We start from the raw sequence: 27647 nt of genomic DNA on the forward strand, positions 1-27647 counted from the left end.
TCTCGTCTGAAAAATTGAACTCACTGAGCACATGTTGGCTCAACGGCACTGAGGACATTCATCACTGTGATTAATGGCCGACATTCATTTGTTTTGTACATAATTACAGTGAGGAACGCACTCGTTATGGTATGTTGGTGTAACACAAATTGCACTTGATATAATTCATCCAGACGCATTTTAATTAATACATTATGACACGAGTTTCAAATCAAGTTTACAAAACACAAATAATACTGGTATGTTTTGTAAGACGTGGATTTAAAAGTAACATTAAGTGGTTTAAAACCATTTTGGCGACCTGTAGAACGTATAAAAAAAAACAAACATAGAAAAACTACTGAAACTACTTAAACATGAACTGATATTAAAGCCAAAATGCAATGCAAACTCTTCGTGAAAAGGTCACACAGTATATTATGTAAAAAAACAAACTTAAACTGCAATAAACTGCTGCAGATGTAGATATTGCAGATAGACTTGTGCTATGGGACAACATACATTTATCACCCATTTAAGCTAAAAGAAAAAAAAGGTGATTTGAAATGGTAAATAAATAAAAGTATATATAAATAAATATATCTCATGTAATACTGACTGAGTGTAGTAAATAAATACATCTGTTTAGCACTATTATTGTCTAATTAAAGGCTTAATGACTTCACAAATCTGGAACCATATTTGTAAAACAGTTCAGCTGTCAACACATAAATATACAACACTAAATATGACAAATTGGTTTTAAGAAACATTCCCAAATGTTTCCCGTGCATGTTAATCACCTTCAGATAGAGTTTTAGTCTCTCAGGAAGATTTGGAGGATCAAGGATGATGCGTTTTTTTTTAATTGGTTTCATGTCTGACGGACCAGATTGGTGCAATTAGCATCAAAACAAAAAACACTCTGTTTAGAGAAAGATCTTAATACATAATGGGATTCTAAAAAAAAAAAATCTATTTACATAAAACTAGGCAACAAAAAAAACAAAAAACACTGAAGAGAGAAGAAGAATTAAAGAAAATATATTTAGCAGAGGCAAGATGTTGGATGGTTTTGTCCAATCTAAACTTTGATTGTTGCTTATTTATGCGTTAATGAGTCACTTCTCGTTAAAACTTGCTGTTTTCTCACCTTCACACAACACAAAGGCAAAAAAATAACATGAAAAAGCCAGAATTTGTGCTAATTTCAGTAGTTGTTGTGCCCGTTATGCTTTAGAGAGTGTTAGCATCAAAAATAGTCATTTTTTAAATCATCTCCTCCTCCAAACATCCCCCACATTTTGTAGAATTTAACACATAAATGTAACATTTTCTCCGCTATGTCAGCGAGAGAGATGAAATATTTCAGGTACTGAACTCTATTTGCATTATGATACTTGCTTTATTCTACTGAGAAACTATATGTGATATGTTGAGAAGATTGTTTCGTCCATTAAACGTTGTGCTACAGGTATATAAAACACACAACACACACGCACACGCACACACACACGTTTGCCTCTCATTTGTGGTGGTCGAGTAATAATGATGGGTCAATCAGACATCCTCTGAAATAACCAATTAGGGAGTGAATCAGCTGAATCCGGCTGCCCGTTGACAGGAAGTGACCCTCGTCTGGGTAGATCTGAATGAGGGGAGAAGATATGAAAACACAGAAGTTCATCCAAAACTCAAAAAGCGCATTTTAAAAAGGGTTCTTCTCAGTATCGTTCTTAAAATGCATGTTTTTCCTATGGAGCTTGGAACAGAGATTTTTTACACTGTCATTCAGGATTGCAAACCTTCATACTACAGCCTCTACATATATGATAGTGTATTAAAACAGTTTTTACAGACTTTAATTACTGCACACATGTTGTCGTTTGGTCTTTCAGTACTTACCTGCATGGTGTAGTTGGCCCCGATCTTTATCAAGTGTTTGATGAGCTCTGCCGAGTGCTGAAAGTGGACGTTTGCTGCAGAACAAAACAAACAACGCATGCAAATAAGTGTCAACTGGGATTAATTTGCTGGATACAAAAAGCTCCGGCTCTCATCCATCAAGTTTCAAAAGCTCTGCATCATGTAGAGAGGCTGATTTAAAAAAACAACCTTCAGTTTGTCTTTAATAACACACGTTACAGGTTAGTGAGTGAAAATGAAGATATATGGAGGGAGACGTCCGTACCGTCGGCTGTGCCGTGAGCCAGAAACAGAGTTCCTCCCTGCAGACCTTTCATGTTGGTCAGGACTTTGGATGCCTGGAAGAGAAATTATTTATCAATACTTTATATTTTATAATTTCAGCATGGGATGGTTTGACATTATGGGAAAATATTCTCTTTCTTGCTGAGAGTTAAATGAGAATATTGAAACCACACACAAAGTCTCCTGTTAGCTTTGACAAAGCCAGGCTAGCTGTTTCCTACCGTTTCCAGTCTTTATGCTAAGCTAAGCTACCTGGTTGTATCCTCATATTCATCCTCCAGACAAGAGTTTTTTAAATGTTAAACTGTTAATCTGCAAAAGTAACTACAGCTGTGAAATAAATGTATTCGAGTAGTATAAAGTAGCATGTAGTGTACAAGTACAAGTTGTGATGATGAACTCTAGCAGCAGAAAATGGACCTTTGAAAGGTCACAGAGGGATGTTTTGACCTTTCCAGTGGAGCAGCCTGACTAGAAATGAAAATGTACATTTCATGTTCACATTTGCAGTGATGGGTTTTGTATTTTTCTTTTTTTCCCTCTGCAACAAGAAGCCAGATTAAATTTTATTGCACAAGGGAGTGTGGACGTTATATATTAGAGGATATCTCAACCTCTCAATCACTTTCTTTCCCCCCAGTTGGTGAGATTTTCTGGACATTTAATAACCTGTCAGCTTCTCTTTGAGTCTCTGAGGATGAGCGACAATGTCCCGCTGATTATTGTCTGATCAGATCGTGACACATTTCTTCTTCTCTGGATGATTTAAAAAGCAGACCACCCCCCTCCTGCTGAGAGAAAGTCACCAAAATAGCCGTCCCAGTTATATCGCAACCCACTTCTGAGGAAAAACACACTGACTGCAACCTTCACGTAGAGGACAGTTGTGTGGTGTGTTTTTAGCCAACACCTCTGGCATTTGTTTCACATGTGTGTTTTCTTTCCTCGCTGTTGCAAAAGGACAGGAGTTGGCGCCTGATATGCTTGTGGCCACATTTTATTCTTTATTATTTAACAGTTTTGTTTGTGAAGTGAACCAAAGCAGTGTTCATTTTCAATTAGAGAGAGATCTTGTGGACAGAAAAGTGAGGAATTTGGAATGATATTTGGAGCAAAGTACGTTTTTTAATTAGGGACCTTTCACGTGTGGCTCTTTTAAAGTCTGGAAGTAAAATTGATTTGAATTATTTATTCTCTAACAACTCTTCTTTCTCTAAAGCAGAGGTACAAAAGGACAAGAATAAACCTGAAACAGTTTCAAGATGATTCACAGCATATAGGAGACAAAATAGACCTACAAAATAATGACAATTTGCTTTTTTCTTGCATAAAAAGAAAATGTTTTTCGGTGACAGTGAGAGTATAAAATATTCCGTCATAATGCTTAATTAACAGACATAATTAAACCATTATTGCAAGCTTAGCAAGTGCATTGTGTCATATAAATTGATTAGATGAAATTAAGTTAAATTTGCCAGTAAAGGTGATTAAATTGAAAGCAAACATGACGTGGAGGAGTGAGAGCTGAGGATCGTGGAGGTCAGACTTAAAAACAATCAGTTTAATTTCTATTTCCATCAAAGGGCAGTCCATGTAGGATTTTGTTCACAAACTAATATATTTGGTTGATTTTTCTGTGTTTTTGGTGTGCAGATGTGTCAGATTAGAGGATTTATTGATGCCTCAGCAACCTTTTTTCTCAAATTTATGGGTCTGGCTGCAGGAAAATATACGATTTTTAACATAGAAAAAAAAAAAAAAAAAAAATAAGCTCAGCAACAGATGGATGATGGGTAAAAATGAAAGCAGCTCACTTGGTATGCGTTCTCCTCAGTTGAAGGTACACCGAGGTATCTCTCTGAAAACACCGACGCTGGAAAAGAAAAGGTTGCAGGATGTTGATTTAAGAAAGGTTTGGAGATTTATGGAAGAAAAACAAATGTTGGAGCTGCAGTTAATCTCTTAACAATCTGTCTTTAGAGAGATTCTTTACATGTTTGGATCCACACACTTCAGTATATGAAACTAAAATCACATACAGCAGCTTCTCTCTTCAGCTGTATAGGAGCTCTAATACCCGGTCGACTGAAGAAAAGCTTTTCATCCTAAAAACTCAATAAGACTGAATTCCCGAAAGCAGAACCTGAGGATAATTAAAGTGACATTACCCAGACAATACAGCCTGTAGGATAAGGACGTCAGCGCTGCAGCAGTAATACGTACTGTATCTCCTCGTCCCTGCAGAGTGGTATTAAAAGAAGAGGAGATATGTGATTTAAATGTGCTCACCGTACATGGACCAGTCGGTGATGGGAGCCTGAGCGGCTGCACATCTGATCAGCTTCTCAGTCGACTTCAGCATCGTGAGTGTGAGGAAGCCTCCGTAGTCCTGTTGGAGGAACGGAAACAAGCTCTTTTTGATGCCTAAATGTATTAAAATACGCTCTGATTCAGGTGATAGCAAAGCAGAAAAAACATAATTCTACTACCCTCATTTTTAAGACCTTTATCGCATCTTTACTCAACTATTTTCATCCAATTTTCATGCTAATCATCAAAGTAAAGCAACCCTTCAACTAAATATTACTTCGTTATAGCCATAAAAAGTTTGGAGCCGCTGCTCTAAGAGATTAAAGAACGTGCACCGACAATATTTCTTATGCAGGTGAGTTCATTATCCAAGTTCCTGCATATTCGTCTCACAGTGAGAGTAATTATTTTACAAATTGAATATGGGCCTTTATCAGCATATCAAGCATTTCAACAAATTGGTTTTTAGCAGCTCCTGTCTCAGCTGACTGCACTAGTTATATTAAGAAAAGGTGGCTGTTTTTTTTTGTGTGTTATATATATATATATATATATATATATATATATATATATATATATATATATAAAAAGGTAAGAAACCTGAATATATTAAGCTGGAAATGTGGAATGCAGAAGATTGTATAGTTGCTGCTATCATTTATTATATCCTAAATATGATCTAAACCAGGATACTAGTGAGCATGTGCAATATCTGCATTAAAGCACCCATGTTTAATCAATAGAAATATTCATAGAACGTCAATAATTGTCCTTTGTTTGAGGAACAGACGAACCTCTCCAAAGACTCCCACACGACTGTGATCGATGAACGGCAGATTCACCAGATATCTGAGGAGGAAAAACATTTTAACTTAATAACAAGTGGACTCAGGTTTGTTTCAATGTGCAGAAGTCCAACAGTAATGAGGTCAAAGGTCACATGTGAGCAAGAGTTGCTGGGAAAATAAATGAGAAAATCAGGAAGAGAGCTTCAACTACTGTGTTTTATATATTTTAAAAACAGCACGTTTTGTTTGTGTTTTTCTGCTGAATTAATACTGTTGTGATGTTGAACCCAGTGGAGACGAATTTTCTGATAAAATTTAGTTTCTATAAAAACACATCTGGAGGCCTTCCATCTGAACACACTTGTTCTGCAGACTAAATCAATTTTCAATACTCACTTCAACTTGCCAAACTGAATCCAAGGCTTTTATTGTTGTGTGTTAAAACATCTTAATGTGTGACTACTAGAGGAGATAACACATAACCCAGAGAAGAGAAGCAGGGAAATAATTCAGATTTTCTTGCTTTTCAAAGTAGTTTTGCTTTATAAACTGTTTAACATCCAGAGGAAACCATTTGGTCTTGTTACAGAACTTGAATTTATTCCTTATTCTGATCTAAAACACGACTCCTAAACAAATGGATATCAGCATTATTTTCTGTAACAATTAACCTGACAATATTTACAATCGATTAATCATTTGGTACATACAATTTAATATATAATGAATGCATGAAGACACTAAGTTTTCATATTGAAATGTCTTGCTTTCTCGAACCAAGAGTGCAAAACCCCAAACATATTCAATTTACTGACAAATTCACATCTTAGAAGAGACTGTTTCTTTAAAAACACACGCTCTATAACGATTAAACAAATATTAAAGATGATGCAGCTCCATTTTTCTGTCACATATAAGAGTGTGCTTTAGATAAAAGTGTCTTTAGCTTCGGCACAAGACGGAAATGGCAAAAATCATGCCACACCCTCCGTGTTTTTATCCTTTCACGATAAGTTGCACTAATAAAACCTTCCATGAAAGCCTAAAGATGAGAGAAGCACCTTAAAGACAGACACAGGATGAGTCACTTACTCCAGAGCTGCTAACTGGTCGTCTGCGTCCACGCTGCCGAGCCTCCCATGGAGCTGCTTTAAAACCCTGAGAGGTGACGGAGACGAGGATCAGAGAGATGAAAACACTAGTGAGAAAAACATGCTGAATATTTATGTGGATGTTCGGTACCTTTGACCTCTGAACCCCGACCCTCTGCCGTCCAGTCGCGCTACGATGACCTGGTCTGACCCCACCAGCACCGAGTCCCAGTCCAGCATGAACTCCTCCGTCACCGCCTGGTTGCCCGGGGAACTAATACTGTGAGGATGAATCCAAAAATAAACACACATTTTTTTTTTTAGAGAGACTTTTTTGTTTTTATGGATATAAATGCATTTTTTGCTTGTAACAGAGTATTTGTACCTTGTTGTATTGGTACTTTAACTTAAGTAAAGGATCATAGTACTTGATCCACCAACAACTTTCAGACAGCTTGAATTTATTGAAGCTATTCTGCATTAAAAAAGGATTATAGGACATTAACTCTGTTGATACATTTACATTTGATCATCTTTTAAGCTCATTTATAACTGCTGTTGATGTGTAAAAATGTGTTTGAAGACAGTGTCCTCTGAAGCTCGCTGCGCTGCAGTAAATGTAAATGGTAAAAAGATGTAAATGTAATAAAGTGTTATGTCTCACACAATGAGGAGAAGGCCGTAGAGGTAGGACTCGGAGAAGTTGGGAGGATAGATGAGCTTCAGAGGCAGATCTGTGAGGATGAGACGGAGACGTTAGCTGAAGGACAGACGGATCAAACACTCGTTCAGCCATTAGTGCAGATCATTTTCTACCATAATTAGTGATCATCCGGATTTCCGTCTGGATCCTCTTTTTAGTCTCCAGCGCCGACCGCAGAGGGACGTTGTTCTCCAAGATGAAGTACGCTGTCAAAATAAAAAATATATTAATCTGCTAAAAGAAATGAAACTAACATGTATAGTTTATATGAAGTAGTATTTTTTATAAATATCTAAGAGCCTGAACCTGCTCATATATTCATATTTCCTCTCGGCTTAGAAGCAATAAATATAATCTATTTGGACAACAGTTCACATGAAATATTCAGCGATTCATCCAGAGGCTGCAGCAGCGGAAGGACAAGACTCCATTTTTATTTCATAACCACTAATCCACACAGAAGGCAGGTTTTCAATGCAAAATAACACACTTTTTATTAACTAAAGTAGAGGATATGATATGAATCAACACTTTTTTTAAATTTCTTGTGGATTTTTCATTTTAAATTATTTTTTGTAAGCATGCACAAGAGTTTTGAATGTTTGCTTTCTTAAAAAAACATGTGTGGAAACGAATATTGATGAATATTTAAGATGTGATACGAAACGGGACAGATTGCAAACAGTCAAATCCAACAGCTGCTGATATTTTAATACAAACAACATGATGACGCTTAATTGCTACAAACTAGTTTCCATTTTAGAGAAAAAATGATATCTGCCAGACGGAACAAACATTATATAAACACAAAGTGTTGTCATTAAAAAAGGAGAATAAACACGACTTACAGTCCACATCGTCCAGATTCAGAAGCAGCACAGCTGGAACACCAGGACCTGAGATGAAAAGGAATAAAATATTTAGTGTTGTTGTTAAGAAACGCTGATAAATCTACTTCCTGTTTTGGACATTTGTTATCTAATATTAATTTTTTAATGCATCCCTGACCTTTGCACTGCAGGATGGCGTACTGTGCGTCCGTGTTGACGTCGGCGTCAAAGAACGAACACTCCTCCCTCAGTCCACAGGTGAGGCATCGTCGCGGAAACAGGCCGAGGGTGGACACACTGTGCATTACATTCAATAGGTGGAAAATATTGGAGAAACGCCAACAAAAGACCCTTGAAAACACACAATATGATGTATTTATTGGGTGTATTTTACCTGTATACATGTCTTTGATGTGCAGCGTCCTCTGTGCTCAGAAAGTATCTGTGAGGAAGAGAAAGCAGAGCAGCTAAAGTAGGTCAAGGTCAGAGATCTGCTTTACATGATGCTCCTCCACGAGTCACCGTGCATCGTGGTTGACCAACCAGAAACAGACTTCTACAGTCATGAGCCCGGCGGCTCTTAAAGCGTGTTGTAAAAACCTTCTCTCTCTGCAGAATACAGCTGATTTTGTAGTAGTGGTTTTTTTTCTGGTGGAGAAACAGACAGAAATGCTGCACAAAGACTCAGAAAATTGCTTTTATCAGGATAACAATAAGGCTTCTCGCTAAAGTGTTTTCTTCTTTCATCAGTTTGAAGTGGGGACACACTATTATAATCACAGAAGACACAATATTGAATTATTTCCTGAGAATACGGGTCTGCAGATCAGGAATCGGTTCATGTTGGAAGCCAAAAGTTGAAGCTCAGGGCCAAAAAAAAGCTGATAATCGCTATAAATGCAGAACATTAATTAAATGGGACCCAAATTAATGTACAGTATCAATATTAGGACAGCTCGACAGCATTTTTGAGAATTATTTGAGAGTAAATTAAGCTGAAACTGTTAAAATTCAGGCAGAGAAAGGTGTTTTGTTTGTATTTAATGTGAGACGCCCTTACATGATCTGGTTGTTTTCATCGTAAGCGATGATCTTTGTCACCTCCCAGTCTCCTGACGTCAAGTGTCGAACTTCGTCCTGGTCACTTCGTAACTAAAATCGATATTGGAAACAACATTAAATACACCACCCATCCTTCGGTAGATTTTAACATGCAGAATGGGGCTCGTGTTACCTTTTTGGAGAACATTGTGATGTGGTGGAAGTCTCCCTGACCTCCTTGTTTCACAGGAAGAGAGAGAAAAAACCTGCTCCTGTCCTTGGAGAACAGCGGCTCTTGTCTCTGCAGGGACAAACAGAGGTGACAGACTTTGTGCATGAACGCTTTCTGCTCTTCCCTTTATAATAGCACACATATTGCTGTGAGGACAATAACAGTATATAAAAGGCAGAAGCTTATTGTTGTGAAATATGAGAAATGAGAAATGAGGTTTACCTGCATGGAGAGCCACGTCTCTGAAGACTCCTCATGTCTCTGGATTAAACACAAGAATGAGAAATTTGATTATATTTCATAAAAATCTGGAAAAAGTTGTTGTTGTTGTCTTCAGCAACTCCCACCTGCAGACAGACTCCGATGGTGGCTTCACACACCGTCAGCAGTGATGCATTCTGGGGACGGTTGATCCAGCGAACCGCCAGGTGAGTATTACTGATCCACTTCACCATGGTGACGTAGAAATCCCTGCACAGGAGACAAAGAGAGAGGACAGTCACTCTGTGCCCTTTTTTTGTGCTTCACTGGTGTGTTCGTGTGTGTGTGTGTGTGTGTGTGTGTGTGTGTGTGTGTGTGTGTGTGCGTGTGTGTGTGTGTGTCACCTGAGCCTGAACTGATCAGGAGGCTGCAGTTCTTGAGTGTGTGTCACTCCGAACAGGTTGACCACGGACAGCTTGACGACAGGGTTTTTCTGACCGGCCTGCAGGTGTCAAACAATAATAAAGAAGTTGATATATAATATGTGGAGATAAATACATTAATCTTAAATCTACTGTGCAAAGTAAAAAGGTTTTTGCACTTTCAGAGCATACGTTAGTTTTTTTCGTTATTAATAAACGCAGAAAAAAAAGCAGTGGCACTTAATTTCACAGGTAAAATGTAATTACATTTCTGAAAGTATTCCTTATTTTTGCTTTGAACTTTTTCGGAATAAATTGGAAGTTAATCAATTAAACACTCTCCCTCATTTACCAAATATATTTTTCTAGGGAATGTTTAAAAAAAAGGAAATTATTATAACTACTGAGTCAAAATCCTAATTTCTTCAGCTCTTAAATTGGAGTATTGGTTGATTTCTTAGCTTTATTTAAAATATTACAGAAAAAAACACTTTAAATGACAGAAATGTATAAAATATAAAAAATATAAGCAAGTAAGAATAAAGTAAGGAATCAACTCAAAACTATGTAAAATGTTTTTGCATTTCTCCAACTTCCCACATGATGTATGGACTTTATTTCCCACAACGCCCCTGCAGCAGACTGACCGTAGGATACGGGTACTGTAGTCCTCTGGGGTAGGTGTTCCCAGTGAACTGGGGCAGAACCATGTTGGGAACCAGTGAGTCGTTGATGGTGAGGAAGGCCAGTCGCTCTCCGTCGGGCGACCACCAGTGAGCCAAGTGAGAACGCAGAATCTCCTCTGACGAGAAAAATACACAAAAACTACACATTTGTTTGTCCTTTCTGCAGCCATAGAGCTCAGAGGTGCGATATCGAATAATGGTTTTGTATATATTTATTTTATTATTACAGATTTTCTGCACCTGTTGTTCAATTTGAAGGGTTTTTTTTGCTTTTCTTGTAGGATGTTATAGGAAACTGTAGTCAAATGCCTCTTATTAGGACACAAATGCTTAAAATGGTAAATTTATAGGGAAAAAGCATATTTTATTGGTGAAATAGAGTATTTAACATTCATTCTACCCTTTCCCTCATAAAACATCAGCCAAATGGTTGCAGTCTAAAGTAAATGCAAATTTTTAAAAAGAGAAAACAGAAACGCATTACAGAGAAATTATTCTATAAGAATACACAGTCTGTGTTTGTGCAAAGACCGTCAGCACATTACTGAGTTTGTTTGCACAGCGACTTAATGGATCGCAGAGGCTGGGTGTTGATTTTTCATTGCCGTTCTGCTGAGTTTGTCTCGTCTGTCGTGCAAATCTATGAAACATTTTAAAGTGAGGATGCACAGTGTACTCCCAAAAGTACATCCTCCACCATTAAATCACACAAAGCTTGAGACGTTCCACCAGTGTGCTTAAAATTATCAGAATATTGACTTATTACACATTTAAATAAGTTCCAGTGACAGAAGAAGTACTACTCAGATACTTAAGTAAAATTAGAATAACCCTGGTCTGAAGATTTTCTGTTACAAAAGTCCTGAATTCAACTCAAAAAGTATAACTATCAAATGTACTTTAAGTATCAAAAGTAAAAGTACTCATAATGCAAAATGACTTTTGACCAATTTAATTAGTTACATTCCACATCTGATGACTTCTTACTCAAACTGTTGTTGTTGATATATTTAGTCCTGTTAGCGATTATTTTTTTGACGAATATATTGCATTTCCTGTGACTGCTTCACAATAAAAGCCAGCCATTGTTTGACCAGTTGAATGCTTTTAATGTGAAACAGCAGCAGTAAGAAATATTGGCTTTCCATTAGCAGCAATTTAAATATAAATATATTGGATTTAACACTTTGGAAAATGGTTAATCTGAATAACCACGTTTTTATGCATTAAATCAGTCAAATTTCCAGATATTTAGACTAAAAATTGAATTAAAAACACAGATTCTCATTGGTCAAACTCCCAAATACAGAAACACACACACACACACACACACCTTCGTACAACCAGTCGGAGATTCCGTTGAAGATGACTCCCTCCATCCCAGAGGAGGTGATTCTCAGAGAGTTACTCTTCACATCTGACTGGTAGTAGATGTTATTCTCAAAGATGTAGATCTGAGGCGAAAGAGAAGATAATGGAGGTTTTGATTATTATGAGTTTTTCTTTTTGATTTCCTCTCAGAGTTTTTCATACCAAAGCTCCTGTTTTTATCTCAGCGCACAGCAAAAACGTGTGTGTTTGTTCCTTCTCTTCCATCAGTGTTTTAATATTTGCATTTGCAAATCCAAACAGGATCAGCCTGCAGGTTCACCAATATCCTGAGGAGTCATTTATTTTCCCCCAGCTCTGCTCTGCATATCCATTAGTCACACAGCAGCCATCTTGAGGTGGGAAACTTTACTGGGAGCAACTCAGGTCTGTCGTACCGCTGCATAAAGGCTGGTGGCATCAAATAAAACATTTATCATAAAGGTACCCTGTGTTAGCAGAAAGAAAAATGCAACACTGGCTTATAGGAAGAGACTTAATCAGAACCAGACAGCCTCTACAGCTGCAACCCGAATATAGAAAGCTACCACACAAAAGGCAGCAAAGTCTGTTTGACTTAAAAACTGCTTATAAAGCACAGAAATGACTTCCTTGAGAATGCAATCTTCTGAGATAATCAGTGATCCCAGATTTACTTTATTAATGTTCTAGAAGTAAAAGACTACAAATGGAAGGATCTCATTGAAAACAATGTGCACGGTGGCTTTATTTGACCTTAAAAATAAGTTAATCTGGTAAAAGAAAGTCACGCTTCCAATAAAAAATATTCCAACTTGTCAAACACCGGCACGTCGAGAAGAAGACAAGGCAACACGAATTTACAAAAAAAAAAAAAAAAAAAAAAAAAAAAAAAAAAAAAAAAAGGAGAAGCAATAGAAAGAATGGATTACATAAAAAAACAACGTACCAGCTGTTGTCCTTGTCTTCCCCAAGCTGCATGTTGGAGCACCGCGTTGTGAACCTCCGGAGGGTTTAGCTCCCAGACCTCCCTGTTACACAACAAACATATATATATATATATATAAATATAAATATACAGTAACTACCACCATCTGTTTCTGAATCAGGGAGAGAAAACTACCTGCTCACCTGGTGTAGATGTTGTAAACGATGTACGACGCCGTGTACGAATATCTGTACATCTGCAACGAGAGTTCAGCTCATCACCGAAGTAAAAACAATCATCTGACCTCGTAGCATTTCAGTCAAGAATATGAAGATAAATATGAAACTGAAGATAATAACATAAGGAAACAAAGTCACTTGAGCAGCTAAGAACGAACAAAAGCAGGGAAATAGATAGATAAATAGAAAAAAGTATTTTTTATATCAGTTAGTTGCAGCTCTGCATGAAAGCCGCATGGTGTTTCCACAGAGTGAAATATTTAGACTGCATTACATCAAATGGATGCTTGTGTTGAGTATCATTTCATACACATTCCCACAAATTGAAACACTTTGATTTTAAATTAAATTTTTCTGGGGCCCGAAACATCTCTTCCCTTCAATTCATCTCCGTCACAGCTGGGTTCCCTTCACCCATAACGGAGCAGGAAAATGAAGATATCCAGTCGAGAGCAGGTTGAGTAATCGTACCTCAAGGGGATTTTTACGTTGCTCTGGCAACTAATAAAACTGGAATGCAATCAATTAAGCCTCGCTATGCAGAAGAGGAGTGAGATGTGCAGACAATGAGGCAGGAGAAACCAATGTTTTCTATAAATACAGAGGACATGCTTTTGATTTTACAGAATATATACTGCAGGACCCAGACATCCTCTGCTTTCTAAACCTCAGCCGGGATGCATCTGTTTGCAAACAAATCTAAAAATCAATGAAAGAGACCTCGACTGTGAGAAGGGAAGAAAGAAACCACACACGCGTTCGGGATAACAAAAACACATCTCGTACACCAAAAACTGTTTCCTTTAACTGTTGAAGGACGACTATCAAAAAGCATCTGAGCTAATCTTTCAATTCCAATTTTGAGAAACAGAGAGCAGCAAAGTGGTCTTGCAAAAGAGCATAAATACCCTCGAGTGGGTGGGTTCGTTTGTGCATGCTAATAAGTGAGTGATGGATTCCAAGGGTGTTGCAAAGGAGCTCCATGTAAATAACAGCCTGCCAGGAAATAAAGAGAAGGCGAAAAAAGGACGGTCACTCATCCAAACACAGCAATGCTTTTGTGATTTTCAACCTTTTAAAAGCAGAGATTGTTGTTTGCATGATATATTTTGGATTAAAACAATCGTAGCTAGAGTATTTATTCGTTTGGCAGCAGAAAGCTAAGGCTTCTCTTTGGCATCGTCACCTTGTTTGTGGGCGTCGTTACATCCTCATGAAACTAACCAAACAAAACTAGAGCACCTTAGCTCTTGATCTTCTCATAAAATTTTGCATTACAATGTGTAAAGATCAAATAACTTTAGGGGTGTTACATTTGGAAATCCTTCTGATCGACAATTTTGATTATTTTGTAGATTCTTACGAAAAACATGTCAGATTTTTGTATTTTCTAATACTTTTATTAATTATTATAGTTTACTGACTTATAAAACCTTTTTGCTGAGGTTGTAAAGATTTTAGGGATATAAAGCATTTCATGATACTCAAAGAAGCGTCTCTACTGCAAAGGGTTCATGCAAAGCTTTTAAGTTTGATTGAAGGATGTATTTAAGTTTTAAACTCACCTGTTTGACATCGTAAGCGAAGAGCGCATACTTCAAGTCTGCAGAGAGCGAGTACTTTACCACCTTGAAGGCCACCTAACAAAAAGGAAAAAAGAATTAGCTGAACCACAGAAGAGTTTTTAGACTTTTCAGATTTATTTTTCCCCTCGAGGACATTTATTGACAAAGTTACACAAAAAAAACCTGATATAGTGCATGGAATCCAAGATTTGTGTGCTCAGTATCATGTAGTAAATAACTAATATGCAAGTGCACAGCGGTATTACGTAACGATTATTAGGCTAATTTAGATTTAGCATGCTAACATTTGTGCCAAACACAAAGTGCAGCTAAGGCCGGTGAGTTTTTGCAGGTATTTGGCCAAAATGCATGAATGTTTGTTACCAAATTCCATTGCAACAAATGATTATTTAAATATTTTCTGAATAGAAAAGAAGAAAACATGAGAAAAATAAAAAGTGAATCTCGACATAAACTGATTTATATTTGACAGGTTATGATTGCTCTTTTTGTGTCTGCTAACATTGTTTATACCAGCTGTCATCCCCATGAACATGACATAAAACACAGCAGGTTATAAAATAATCGAAAAAACAGCACATAAAGGCCATAAAACCACGAGGGAGCCGCAGCAGGTTATGACATTTCTGGAGAGGACGAGGTGGACAGATACTTTATAGACCATGTTCAGAAAATGCAGCTTGCAGTGAAACACATTTTAGTCAGAGCGTAAATACAATATCTCATTCAAAAAAATGATGATTCATTGGTTCTTAGACTCATAAATTCTGAAATTCTTGTGTTTTTGTGTGCAATAAAACATTTAAAAGTCCTTAATTTAGCTGAGTTCTAGTCCTGGATTTCCCTGATGAATCTGTGCAGTGAGGTGGTTCTGTTTCTAGTTTAGGTGCTGCACTTTGAAATGTTTTAGAAGGTCAAATCAGGGACTTCTTAACTACGATTCCACCTCTGCTTTTTGATTTCTGTTGCATAGTTTGACAAGCTTACCGTAAAAATCCTCATCCAATCCCCTTATGCAACCATTAAAACAATCCTGCTAAAATCCCTGCAAAAGGAAAACAGCCCAAACCCTTATGAATATTAAAAAAGATGCTTTAAAGAGAGGGTGAGAGGAGAAGAATAAAAGCTTTAGAAGAGTATATGAGTTTTATGGAAAAGCAGGATTACAACGATGCAAACAGCTAGATTTGTTCTGCTTTTAACAAACTGAAATCAAAAGAATAGAAAACATAATGTGATCATTTCACTGACTATTCAGTGATCTGATTGCGTAACAAGCAGGCACACAGGAATACTATATTTCACACTGAGTTGCTCTCTTCCTGGTGATTGAGGTAAATTGAGGTGAGGCGAGCAGATGTAGCGACCTTAAAGCCAGAGCTCTCGATACACGGCGCTCTCAGCGGGATATTATCATGTTGAGAGTCTGGCAGCAGCTCTCACACGTTTCCTCTCTTTACTGTGGAGATCCAATCCCACCAAGACAAGAAGAAGATCTCTTTCTTAAGGTTTGGACTATCACAGATAAAGAATACAAGATAAAAGGTATTTTGAAGCATTGAGGCTCTGTAGTTTTCATTTAAAGTGTTGCATGTGTTTTTATGGTAACCTGAGGACAATTCAGAGTCTTACATGGACCAAAAATCCAAAAATATTTCCTAATATTGGTCCGTTTTACAGTATAATATTGGTGCATATGGAGCTTGTTGTATGTGAGCTTGTGTGGTGCGTTTAAGTACACATTTCTTATGTGTTTTATTATGTTTTATATACTTTGATGGATGTTCAAGCCTGTGTGATTTATATTTAACACCTGACTTCAAGACAAAAGTGTTTAAATTGAACTTGAAGGTGAATTTAGATTAACCAAACTTTTCATTTTGTCCTACGAAATAAGAACAAATAAGTAAAAAAAAAAAAAATGCTAAACCGCTTAAATTCACTGTTTGTTGAAAAAATTCTACATTAGTAAAAAAACAAACATAATATGCTGAAAAATAACAGAAAAGGGTAGAAAAGGAGTTAAAAAAAACGTACAAACGTGCTGTTGGTCAGAATGACTTCCGTCTCGTTGGAGGCGAAGTTGAACTTGATGACGTGACCGTCGCGGTTCCTGTACACCACCTCTGAATCTGAGAGAGCAAACACAGAAACATTATTTCAAACATGAGCAGCTCAAAGAACAACCGAACTCACCTGTTAGATAGAAAAACACAAATTACTACATGTGTAAATAAGGCGTTTTGAATATAAATATGATGCAGTGTGAGATTAAATTAGAGCTGCAGAGAGCTAGAGGACTAATTGTGCTCGTTAAGACTTGAGCTCGTTAGACACACCTGTGGGTTTTTCAGTTTGAAACACTTTTAATGCACACATACTGTAGAAAAGTTATGAATAAATATAAATAAAGTATCTTCATATCTTCTGTTTTGTGTCAAAATGTCTGAATGAACTGTAGACTCCCAGTACTGGACTAAAGCTGTGTTCATCCTTGTGTTGGAAGGTTAGTTACTGTAAATACCAGTTTCTGACTGTAAATGCTTACATTTACTCTTTGTTTTTAAAAGCCAATATTCACTTTTTGACTTGAACCAGCTAGTAGCTTTCAGGTTGTGGAGCTAAACTGCTCTAAATATGTCCCCAAAACAATAGTCTCTAGAAATAAAACATGTCTACTCAGGTTTAGTTAGTTATCTGCAGGACAGACAGGTCTAATCAGGCAGATTAGTGGAAACACCTGTGTGGAGAGACTCATTTTGTTGGACTTAAAACAGGAAAATACAGGAAAATTTACAAGATGTTTTACTTCAACAAATGATAATGCACCATATAAATGGTAAATGAGTCCATGTAACAGTTTTTCATTTACATGTTGGATCTCCAAGTGGCCTTTTAAGAACACAAACATGTTAATTTAAAATGAGATCAATCAGCAGGTGAGGTTAGACATATGATAATGAATGTTACTCCTTTGGGTATTATTCATTTTTTTGTCTAAACAGGAAGCAGCTGCAGCTTCTACAGACGGAGAACTCTCTCCTCTGTGATTTCCATTACACTGGGGAATCTGTCGCTTCATCGGCCATCGCTCTGAACTCCACCGTCTGTCCGTCTGGGAACATTTGGAATTCACGGCAACACACAAAAAGCCACACTGGCTGGCATTTAACCACACACAAACACACAGACACACACATACGCAGACACGCACACTTGCTGTCCTGGATTTCTCTTATCGTACATACTGGGTCATAGCTTCACCTTCCAGACCTGCTGTCACATTAATGCATCTCCTACATCCTGCAACAACAAACACACACACAATATGATACATCTCCTTTACATCCAAGTAAATCATATTTTACTTTCTTGAATCCAAACTGTTTCACGTTCACTAAGATCCCTGGTCAAACTGAACCAGAAGCAGCTGTGCCTCCTCCCTCTCCCCCCTGATGAACACCTGAAGCTCATTTGGAATGATTTTCGTGGCTGATTGCAGAGGAGGAAATCACTCACTGCTGCAGGAGGAACAAGCAGCTTTCAGCCTTAAATGTAAATTGATAAAGAATTGTAACAAAGCAACATATGCATGAGAAAAAGGATCAAATTTATTTATTTTTTAAAGCAAAAACAGCTTTTTTTGTTGATTTATTTTAATTTATCTTGATCTTTTTGGAAGTTATTGTTTATTTTTCTTTTAATTAACATCCAGATACATCACTTTAAACACTGGAAAACTATACATTGTGTTAAAAAGAGTTGTTGTACATGATGTTTAGGTGTCTACATACTTCTAGAATCAGTTGTAGAAATGCTGCTCTTATTATTTCTGCTTCTTGTCTCCACATATTTTACACAACATCATCATAATGAATGCATTATTCATGTTCTTTTACTCATACGGGTCACTGCTAAAGATGTAACCTATTGTTTGTGCGAACCTCATTAGCAATCATGGCTGACAAGCCGAGCAGCGCGAATCACTCGTCCATGCCCCGCTCTGATTGGGGACACACACACACACACACACACACACACACACACACACACACACACACACACACACACACACACACACACACACACACACACACACACACACTATATTCTTCTCTTATGTAAGTACCTGAATGTTTTCTTCATCTGATATGAAGAAGCTCTCTGTTTACATTTAACGGTACATTAGGAATACACAATGACTCCATGAATAATTCACTACAACCTTTAGCCTGTGAATACGCAGCGTATAGGAATGTCAAAACAGAAAATAAGAGATGAAACCGTCTCCTCTGAAATATGTTTATGTGGTTCAAAAGTCAGTGTAGCATCCATAATGCTGAAGATCATGAACAAGAACAGAGAGCAGTAATACAATACTGATAGTACGGCTTCCTGATTCCTGCACCGAAGCCTGCAGAGCGTTGATATTTGTCTTCATGGTTGTCAAATAAAAGCTGGTACTCAATTAATCATAATGTGTATAGTTCCATATCTTTAATTTAATAAATTCAACAATTAAATGGTCCAGAACATGGTCAAAATAAAACCCTGGTTAGGAAATGATGGGATTCTGTTCACTGAAATGCCAGAGCTTGTTGAGTTGAGATTACTCTGTAATCGTATTTAGACACTTGTTAGTGACTGCCTTTTTTAAGAAACATAAAAGCTTTAAAATTCACGAGTGGGATATTTACTGACATATTATATATATTGTGAAATAAAACGTTAAAATGGCTTCAGATTGTGTTAACTAGAAAAACTTATTTACTTATAACTTAATATTCAGACTCATTTCCTGGTTTGAGGACTCATTCCTGCAGCACTCTATTGACTTTAGCGAGCGTATAGGTCTTATTGGAAATTTGTTTTTTTGTCATAAGTTGTGAAAAAAACATGAATATTGAAAAAACAACGATATGAAAAACAAGTGTTTTACTGTCGTTATCTAAACATATGAAGCGAACCATAGGAAAATATTTTTTTGTTTTGATTTGTTGATGATTTGATGTGTTATATTCAGCGCTTGTTTGAGCTCAAGGAGCTTCAATCTCACATCTTAATTATTTCTTCTACTGTTTAGTTTTTCTAAGTGTTTGGACATGATTCTGACATCCTCAATCTTCTCTGTCTCTCCTCTGTAAGTGTCTCTTGTGTTGTTTATTTCAGGCTGAGCAGCTCTTGAAGTCTGACTCGGATGTTAAGAGGAGAGAAAAGGAAATAAGTTGTAGCTCGTCGAGAAAGATTTTCCATTACAGACATGTTTGAATTACATCGACAACTCCTCCAAGAGGCCCCGGCAGTAAATTCAGCTCCAGACCACGTTCGTCTGCTCGGGGCCCTCGGCTCTCATCGCCCTGCCAACGTTAGATTTACACCAAGCAACATGTCAGCAGGGTAATTTCCCAACTTCATCATCGATCTCAATAAAAACTGGTAATAATGGGACGGCTGACCCTGTTGGGTTGAAAATCCATTCACTGTGCTACAAAACAAGTAACTTCTTACTCTCCCAGGTGATGTAAGCCTTCAGCTATCAACTTGCTAACAATACACAGCCAATCCATCATTTTGTTAGTGATTTATCTACCTGATCTGATTGACCTTGTCTCAAAGGCACCTGATTTGCACACTGAGCAGGTGGTGTGTAGTGAGAAAGAAACACATAACCCAAACAAGGAGCATAAAGACGCTAAAAAAAGCCTCATAAAACTGTGGGAAACTGCAGAATTGGGATATGACTCTAAACATCCTGTTGCGATTACATGCGTGTCCCCGCTTTGAGGCGTAGAATTAAGATCCACACAAGCACACATATTCATATATGTGTGTGTGTGTGATAGGAGCCGTCCCAACCAGAGCCCATAATGAGAAGCCACAGGCCAGAGGACATGTCATTAGCATTATCTCCCGGTGGAAGTGAAGGACGCAGCAGGCGGTGGATCTGTTTCATATCCAAAGCGGGACGACCATCACTCACCGTCTCTCTCCACCTCTGTCCCCCCATTCAAGTCTCCCCTGAGTTAACCATTAAAGCTATAATGTGGGTGTCATGTTTAGCGCCTCCTTTCCACAGCTGCTACTTTCCTTCTCTATCTTTTTCCTTCCTCTCCGAGCACGAATGCAAAACACAATCTGTCCTCGCTGTCAACTCGCCAGTTAAACGACATTTGAGAGTTTCCACATTTGGCACTTTCTACACGGAGACAGAATAAAGTCCTCGGCCACAGATCAAGGCCGGTGCTGCAACACCTCCATCTTATATAACGTGTGAAGAAAATGTAATGAGGTGTTGGCGATTGCGGCCTGGAGGAAGATCGAGGAGGAGAAAAGGTCAGTGGACTCAAGTGGAAGCAACATTTCTCCCGCTGTGAGGTAAAAAGATTTACATTACAATTGTTTGACGCTTTTGCTCCGAAGTGGAGACAATGTGCTGCTTCTCTAACCGCTATGCTACCTCAAGTCAAAAGATTACAAAAAAAGTTGACATTTAAGTGCATGTAGTTTTACATTTATTCTCAAAATAAATAAGAATTATTCCTCTTCTGATAATTTTTTCTTATCTCTGGCACTAATACTGAAAGTTTGAAAGCTTTATTCTTGACATTTTAACTCTATTATTAAAAATGCAAAATCAAAAAAATCATCTTTCTTGTCTCCTACAAATCATAATTATATAATACAATTTTTTTCCATTGTGTTACACATGTGGAAATGCAATTTAGTTTTATGTCAGGGAAAATATTGTGGTTTTAGTTGAATATTAATACAATAAAAACTTGTTACTTTTGACTTTTCTGATATTTAATCACAACCACAATCTGTCTCTTTACCAAATGTTTTAAATACTTAAACCTATGATGTAAATCTTCAGCGGACAAACAAGCACAAACAAGAGACGTGATGTAACGGTGCATTAACTCCAGGTCCACATAAGTTTTGCAATATTAATTCAGTATTTCTACTCCTCTGGCTTCCAGTAAAAATGTAGAGACATGATTAAAATATTTTATTGAGTACTTGTTCACGCTTGCTGGTTTTGCATCTGCAGGAGCTGAAGACTAAGAATAATTTAGCACAAAAGATCAGGTTATCCAGCTCATTCTCATTCAACTCTCTTTTATAAATGTATCTTCACTGGCCTGCTTCTATTATTCTAATGTGGGGGTTTAATATTTCATTTAATTCTAGGCTTCATTAAGGACTGCATGTGTTTGTAGCATTGATTCAATAAGAACAGGATCAAGTTTAAAGCTGGGGTTTATCTCCTGTGACCTTTGCACACTTTTACCAATAAGCACAGTGTTGTTGTTGTTGTTGTTATTATTATTATTGCTTATTTAATATGGTTAATCCCAAAGTGGGAGGATGTTCGACCCTGAGCCACAGCAGGCTGTCGATGCTACTGTCTACTGTGAGGCCATCTGTGTTTGAACATGCAGGTCAGCAGGAGTTTATGTGTTTATGCAAACAAGTGTAGCGATAAATGACAGAGAGATGCTCAAGAAATAAACTAAATTCAACATCCTAAGGCTAAAAGAAGCTCTTAATTGCCCAATAAATATTTTATTTTGTCTCTTATATGTGAACCTACAAAAAACATCTAATATATTTTATTAATTAAATATTAATATTTGTCTATTTTAATTAAATGGTATTATTAATCCAATGCAAAAACATTTATTCTGATTTAATTTACATTTTTATTTGATTTAATTTACTTTTCTTTTTAATTAAAGTGGATTTTAAGTTTCAGTAATTCATGATTCAATTTGTTTTAATATTGGATATAATTGCATTTTTTAAATCTTACAGGAAATACAGCTGAAACATTGCATTAATAAATTAAGTTTACTCGTAAAAAATTGCAAACTCAATCCGTCAGTATTTCTAAAAACCTGTATATGACCTCAAATGCATCATGGAGTTTTTTCCTTCTATATGAGAACCCTTTTATCAATTATAGTCTTGGTGAATGAATGTCTGTAATAAAACTGAGGTGGAGAGTTTTTTCCTGACCTGGTAAGAAAACCATCGTCTTCCTTAGGTGTGATGAATTTATCTGGACAATATTTGGCTTTTTATTAAACCCATATGTTAGCCGAAAGTCTGCACTTTCTAGCTTTGAGATGACGAATTACAGGAATTGGTTGAAGCTGTGTGATCATAAAGTCTGTTCTCAGTAAAAGGTGTAAAACCCCTCTGATTTCAAACCATCTGTCCAACCTGACACTGTTTTAAATCTCAGTAGCAGCCAGACATGACCAGCTGTTCCACCCAACACCTTTCAAAAGAGCACAAATATTTTATTCTAATGAGATAAAAATACCAAACTGTGTCTCTCAGATGTGACCTCCCTGACTTCTTCTCAATGTCACACTGTTTTATTCTTCTCGGTTACATCACCGTCACTCTTTATCATCACAATGTCACGCTGCATCACCTCCATGTCTCGGACTCTCTGCAGACATTCAACACAACAGAGGAGTTTCTGCACGACGTGACATTGCTGGATTTATCTTGAACGTTTATTATGCTGTCGAAGTCTTAATTAATTGTTTTCACTCGTACATTTATCATCAGTTTCATAATTTAATGCAAGACTGTATCACCTTTGAGAAAATTATGAAAACATTGTTTTTCTAAGTTGATTTCACAAGCAACAAAATGCACTGCTGCTCAATTGATTCAGCCCCAAATCACCCAGAATACACTGCAGCTAAAACACAAGATGACATGAATGTCCCTTGTTCATGATCAGAACAAACTCTCCGTCTCTCTCGTTGATCTTGTCGTCATTCTCCACTTACGGAACAACACTAAATGTTCACAGCAGTTTTTCTTGAGATTGGTCAAATGCATTATGGGAAATGTAGTACAAGCTTTTAGCAGAGTCACCACGAGTGACAGCCAGACATTCCTTATATTGTTGTTTTCGTGATTAGTTGGGCTACGCAACGATGCCATCAATTTGCATGTGAGTGCAAGTTTTTTGACAACAAAAAAAATGTACTGCTGCAAAAAAAGGCTTATATTCGTGGATTTGGTCACTCCAATTTGTTTTCTTGCTATCTTTGCGGTACTCACTACTGATCCACTTGGCCTCGGGGTCGTGGACGCTGAACTCCGGTTTATACAGATCCGCCACCGTCAGTCTGGACTGGCTGCTGCTGGGGAGCTCCGCTGGGAGAAAACACAGTAAACTCAAAGTCAAATCCAGTCTATTCTATAAACAGTTTCATCCCTTGAGAACAAACTAGCACATAAACAGCTGACCTACCAGGTGTGAGGACGACCACGGACATGGTGATGAGCGAGCAGACCGCCACGATCACCAGCAGAGAGATGGCGATGCCCTTCCAGTTCCTCTGTGGGGGGCTGACGTCCACAAACTCCTGCAGACACACACAAAAAACACAGAGTTAGCATTGGTGCATCACCCTGATCGGACCGTGTATAATGTAGGCTGTAACTACAAGTTATAAAATACACACATGGCCAATAGTATGTGGACACCCAGGCATTGTACTTATACGTGATTGCTGTCATCTTAAAACAAAGGGCGTTCATCTTCCACTCTTCTGGTTTCAGGCTTTCCATCAGATGTGCTGGATTTTAAACAGTTGTTTGATGCATATTAATGCTCTTAATGTAATTGTTTTCCCTATATTTGTGAAAGGGACTTCTAACAAGAGTAACAACATTTGAAAACCAGTATTTTAGTTACTTATAACCTCAAAAAGATAAATCTAAGGAGATATGTTCATGTGTAATTTTGTTATAAATGCATGATAAATTATCTTATGTATTCCTTGTTTTTATTCTTTTGTTTCCTTTGTTGACAGATTACTGTAATCCTTTATTACTTCTCCCCATCTCCACAGAAAGAACAGCCTGTGCGTCATTTCTAAAAATTGATATCTGATTATAAAACCAGGGTCTAAGAAAGAAAGAGGAATAAAAAGGCAACCAGATTTCTGAAAGAACAAGATCTCAACAAATCAGAGACTTGTTATACATATTTTTTTCTCCTGTCTGAATATCCTGAATAAAACAAGGCTATATTCGATGTTTTTCAAGGGAGAAAAGAAAAAAACATGATGATTGAAGCAGACTTAGCAGTCATCTCTGGTATCCAACCAGATTAATTGATTTTTGAATTTTGCAGTGCAGCTGATGATTATCCACAAAAAAAGAGCCATCAGAGTACAAATCTTCTTGTGCACAGTACTTTTGTTTGTTTGATGTGAAAAATGTTGATGCTCTCATCCGAACAAAAGACTCTTGGACGTTGAAATCTGTAACTTTCTACATAATGACATCTCTAACCCGACTGTCGAGAAGCTACTGGATTTACATAATTTCTCTGGACTCATCTTTTCACTCACTTCAGGCTAGAATGATGAAAGTTACCTGAAGACTTAAAAAGAGAAAAATGATGCAAGAAGGTTTTTTTTCAGTTCAACTATGGATTTGGCGAGAAACCGGTGCGTGGACGAGCTTTTCCAGCAGCGACTCTGCAGGGTTCTGTAATAGGTAGCTGTCACATGGCGTTTAATTCACCATTCTTCAGAGCTCGAGAAAAAAGACAGAGTGATACATCAAAGAAGTCAGTGTGAAGCCTCGTCCTCACATCAAACGTGTCACATTTAATGTTGACTCTTTTGCAGAAGTTCTGCTTGTTTCCTCTGTAAAACTACCGTGTAGACGAGTGAGCAGGAAACACATGTTGCTTTCAAAGTATGGGATTTGTTTTTGTGTTTGAGAAGAGACAGAAACATCTTGATAGCTGACAAGAAACCAACTTCCAGATAAATAAAACATAGAAAACGTTGGTTATGTCTCTGGTTATCACAATCATGGCCGCTAGGAAATAGCTGGATAAAAATGCCGTTGTAATTAAAATTCCCTATGATAACAAATTATCTTGCACAAACATGACAGCACTCATTTGACTGTAAAATGTGCCAAATAACATGTCAATTAATAGTAAAAACTGCATACTGTAAGTGAGTTTTAAGAAGAAAATTCTTTGGAGGATGAGTTGGTGAATGAGACCCAAAGTCTGCACATTAAACATGAAGCCATTCTGCAGCTGGTTAGATTAGCTTAGTTTAGCACAAAGACTGGAAACAGGTGGAAACAGCTAGCCTGTCTCTAAAGTTAATGCTCACTATCTTTAATCTACAGAAAAATTGCATAAATCTTTTCTAAAACAGCCTTTGCCTTAAAAGAAACTGGATACATCATGTATACAGTAGAGTACACTATACTATTCCTACTAATACTACTATATAGTACTGATTGCAGTGTCACTGAAGGACTATAATCATCAAGATAAAAGGCACTAATGTGTCCAGAACAATCTGTATCACATGTACCGCTGGGTGAGGAGGAAACTGTTTAATTAATGAAGCAAGAGAAACTGATTCTCTCACACACACACACACACACACACACACACACACACACACACACACACACACACACACACACACAGAGAGAGCCAGCATGCAGAGAATTAGCTCCGAGATGTTGAACTAATACTCAGACAGCAGTCGATGGCCCAGTGGTGTGCAAAGAAGAATACACTCACTGCTGATTGTGTGTGTGTGTGTGTGTGTTCGTGTGTGTGTGTGTTAATGTGTGTGTGTGCCTAAAAGGAAGCTTAAGCAGACACAGTTCACTGCAACAGTCTGTTGATCGGACCCACTTCAGCGGAAAGTAAAGCAAGCGAGGAAATCAAGTGTGTGTGTCGGTGTTTGTGTTTACGAGTGTGTGTGTGTGTGTTGATTTTAAAGGGATAAAGACACAGAAATGGATCGACAATGTGGAAAGGAGAGAAGACTGTGAGGTTGATGGAAACCCATACAGGTTTCTACCTGAACAAACACATAAATAAATGTATATTTAGGACTAAAACATGCTGTTTGAGCCTAGATGTCAGTGACCTAAGACACTGACATCTAGGTGCTGGACTTTCTGTTTTATAACATAAACATCTCCAATCATGCTTATACCAACATAACCCATGTTATATAAATATACTCACAATCACTATTTAACCAGTTTTACCAAACAATAGCCCAGTTATTTGAGAAATGGGATGAAATAATCTCAGAAAAAACACAACAAACAATGGATAAAAAATAAACTAATGCCATTAAATTAACTGAGAAAATCCAAACATTAAATAAAGACATTAAAACTGGACACTGTCAGTTTGACTGCAAGTTTTTTTTTACCAAAATAAAAGTGAAATACTACAATTATGATGTACTTTCTTAACTGGAGAAGACTTTCTGGTATTTTGCACTATAACCTTTACTCTCCTGCTTTGTCAATTTTAGATTATTTCTATCTACTGTTATATTTGACTCCTGTTTTATTCCGCTTGCGTTTCTTTAATATCTCGTCTTAATCCCTTTTTATGTCTTATATAACGCAATGCTTTTGTTGCCTTATTAGCCTATATGAAAGAACTCCAACACTACTTCTTAAAGACTCTCATTCCTTTTAAAATATTATTTCCTTGCCAATATATTACAGCAAGACTTCCTCAGCCTAGAAACAAAACAATACTCCATATTTTCTCCACACCAACATCATTTAGCATTTTATGTCATTATTCCATAACAGTATTATCTGTTTAAAGAGGTTTTCTGCAGCTGCACAGATGTGGTAATGCTCCAGACAGATGCTCCATCTATGATAATGACTTTATGATATCACACCTGCTCAAACACAGACAACATCATCAACCACAGCTGACCTCCTGAAGACAACAGTGGGGATAAATGAGACTGCATTAATTCCTTTAAAATATGACAATATTAACATACTAAAACTCCCACAGTGTGCTGCATTTTTTAATCTACAAATAAATTAAAATAAATAAAATAAAGGTTCACCTCCTCACAGATGAATTAATTAAAATAAATAAATATATCCCCCTGTGTTGTCTCTGAATACCTCATCCTGCTGAGCCTCTTTTGGCTTCTTCTTGGTCGGGTCTTTGGATGCAGTCATTGTACCGAAGCCCTGGTCCTCTTC

At 37.2% G+C, this 27647-nt stretch overlaps 1 protein-coding gene across 8 annotated transcripts; it reads right to left on the reverse strand.

Moving 5' to 3' along the window:
• Positions 1 to 604: 604 nt before the first annotated feature.
• LOC129111693 (inactive dipeptidyl peptidase 10-like) lies at positions 605 to 27647 on the reverse strand. Of its 8 annotated transcripts, XM_054623749.1 has the most exons (27): positions 27567 to 27647; positions 23875 to 23989; positions 23682 to 23777; positions 16632 to 16726; positions 14574 to 14648; positions 12973 to 13025; positions 12791 to 12872; positions 11828 to 11948; positions 10456 to 10610; positions 9791 to 9888; positions 9533 to 9656; positions 9408 to 9446; positions 9147 to 9254; positions 8973 to 9064; positions 8307 to 8354; positions 8091 to 8209; positions 7931 to 7978; positions 7196 to 7288; positions 7044 to 7113; positions 6531 to 6659; positions 6381 to 6446; positions 5295 to 5349; positions 4480 to 4579; positions 4005 to 4063; positions 2171 to 2243; positions 1885 to 1958; positions 605 to 1627 (listed from the first exon to the last, which is right to left on the reverse strand). In XM_054623749.1, the coding sequence occupies exons 1-27, from the start codon at positions 27621 to 27623 to the stop codon at positions 1505 to 1507; spliced, it is 2367 nt and encodes a 788-aa protein (XP_054479724.1). In that variant the 5' UTR covers positions 27624 to 27647; the 3' UTR covers positions 605 to 1504. The 8 variants fall into 8 exon arrangements, with proteins under 8 accessions (XP_054479724.1, XP_054479730.1, XP_054479731.1 ...); XM_054623755.1 differs by lacking the exons at positions 23682 to 23777; positions 23875 to 23989; positions 27567 to 27647 and adding exons at positions 17809 to 17897; positions 18058 to 18077 and having other exon boundaries at positions 12965 to 13025; XM_054623756.1 differs by lacking the exons at positions 23682 to 23777; positions 23875 to 23989; positions 27567 to 27647 and adding exons at positions 17843 to 17897; positions 17963 to 18046 and having other exon boundaries at positions 12965 to 13025.

The sequence above is a fragment of the Anoplopoma fimbria genome, chromosome 22 (assembly GCF_027596085.1).
Source record: "Anoplopoma fimbria isolate UVic2021 breed Golden Eagle Sablefish chromosome 22, Afim_UVic_2022, whole genome shotgun sequence".
NCBI lineage: Eukaryota > Metazoa > Chordata > Actinopteri > Perciformes > Anoplopomatidae > Anoplopoma > Anoplopoma fimbria.

Coding starts and splice junctions, on each gene's coding strand:
- LOC129111693 (XM_054623749.1), bottom strand. CDS start 27,623: ATGACTGCATCCAAAGACCCGACCAAGAAGAAGCCAAAAGAGGCTCAG. Junction 11,949..12,790: donor GAAGACAAGGACAACAGCTG/GTACGTTGTTTT, acceptor CTTTCGCCTCAG/ATCTACATCTTTGAGAATAA. Junction 10,611..11,827: donor CTCCGACTGGTTGTACGAAG/GTGTGTGTGTGT, acceptor TTTTCTCGTCAG/AGGAGATTCTGCGTTCTCAC.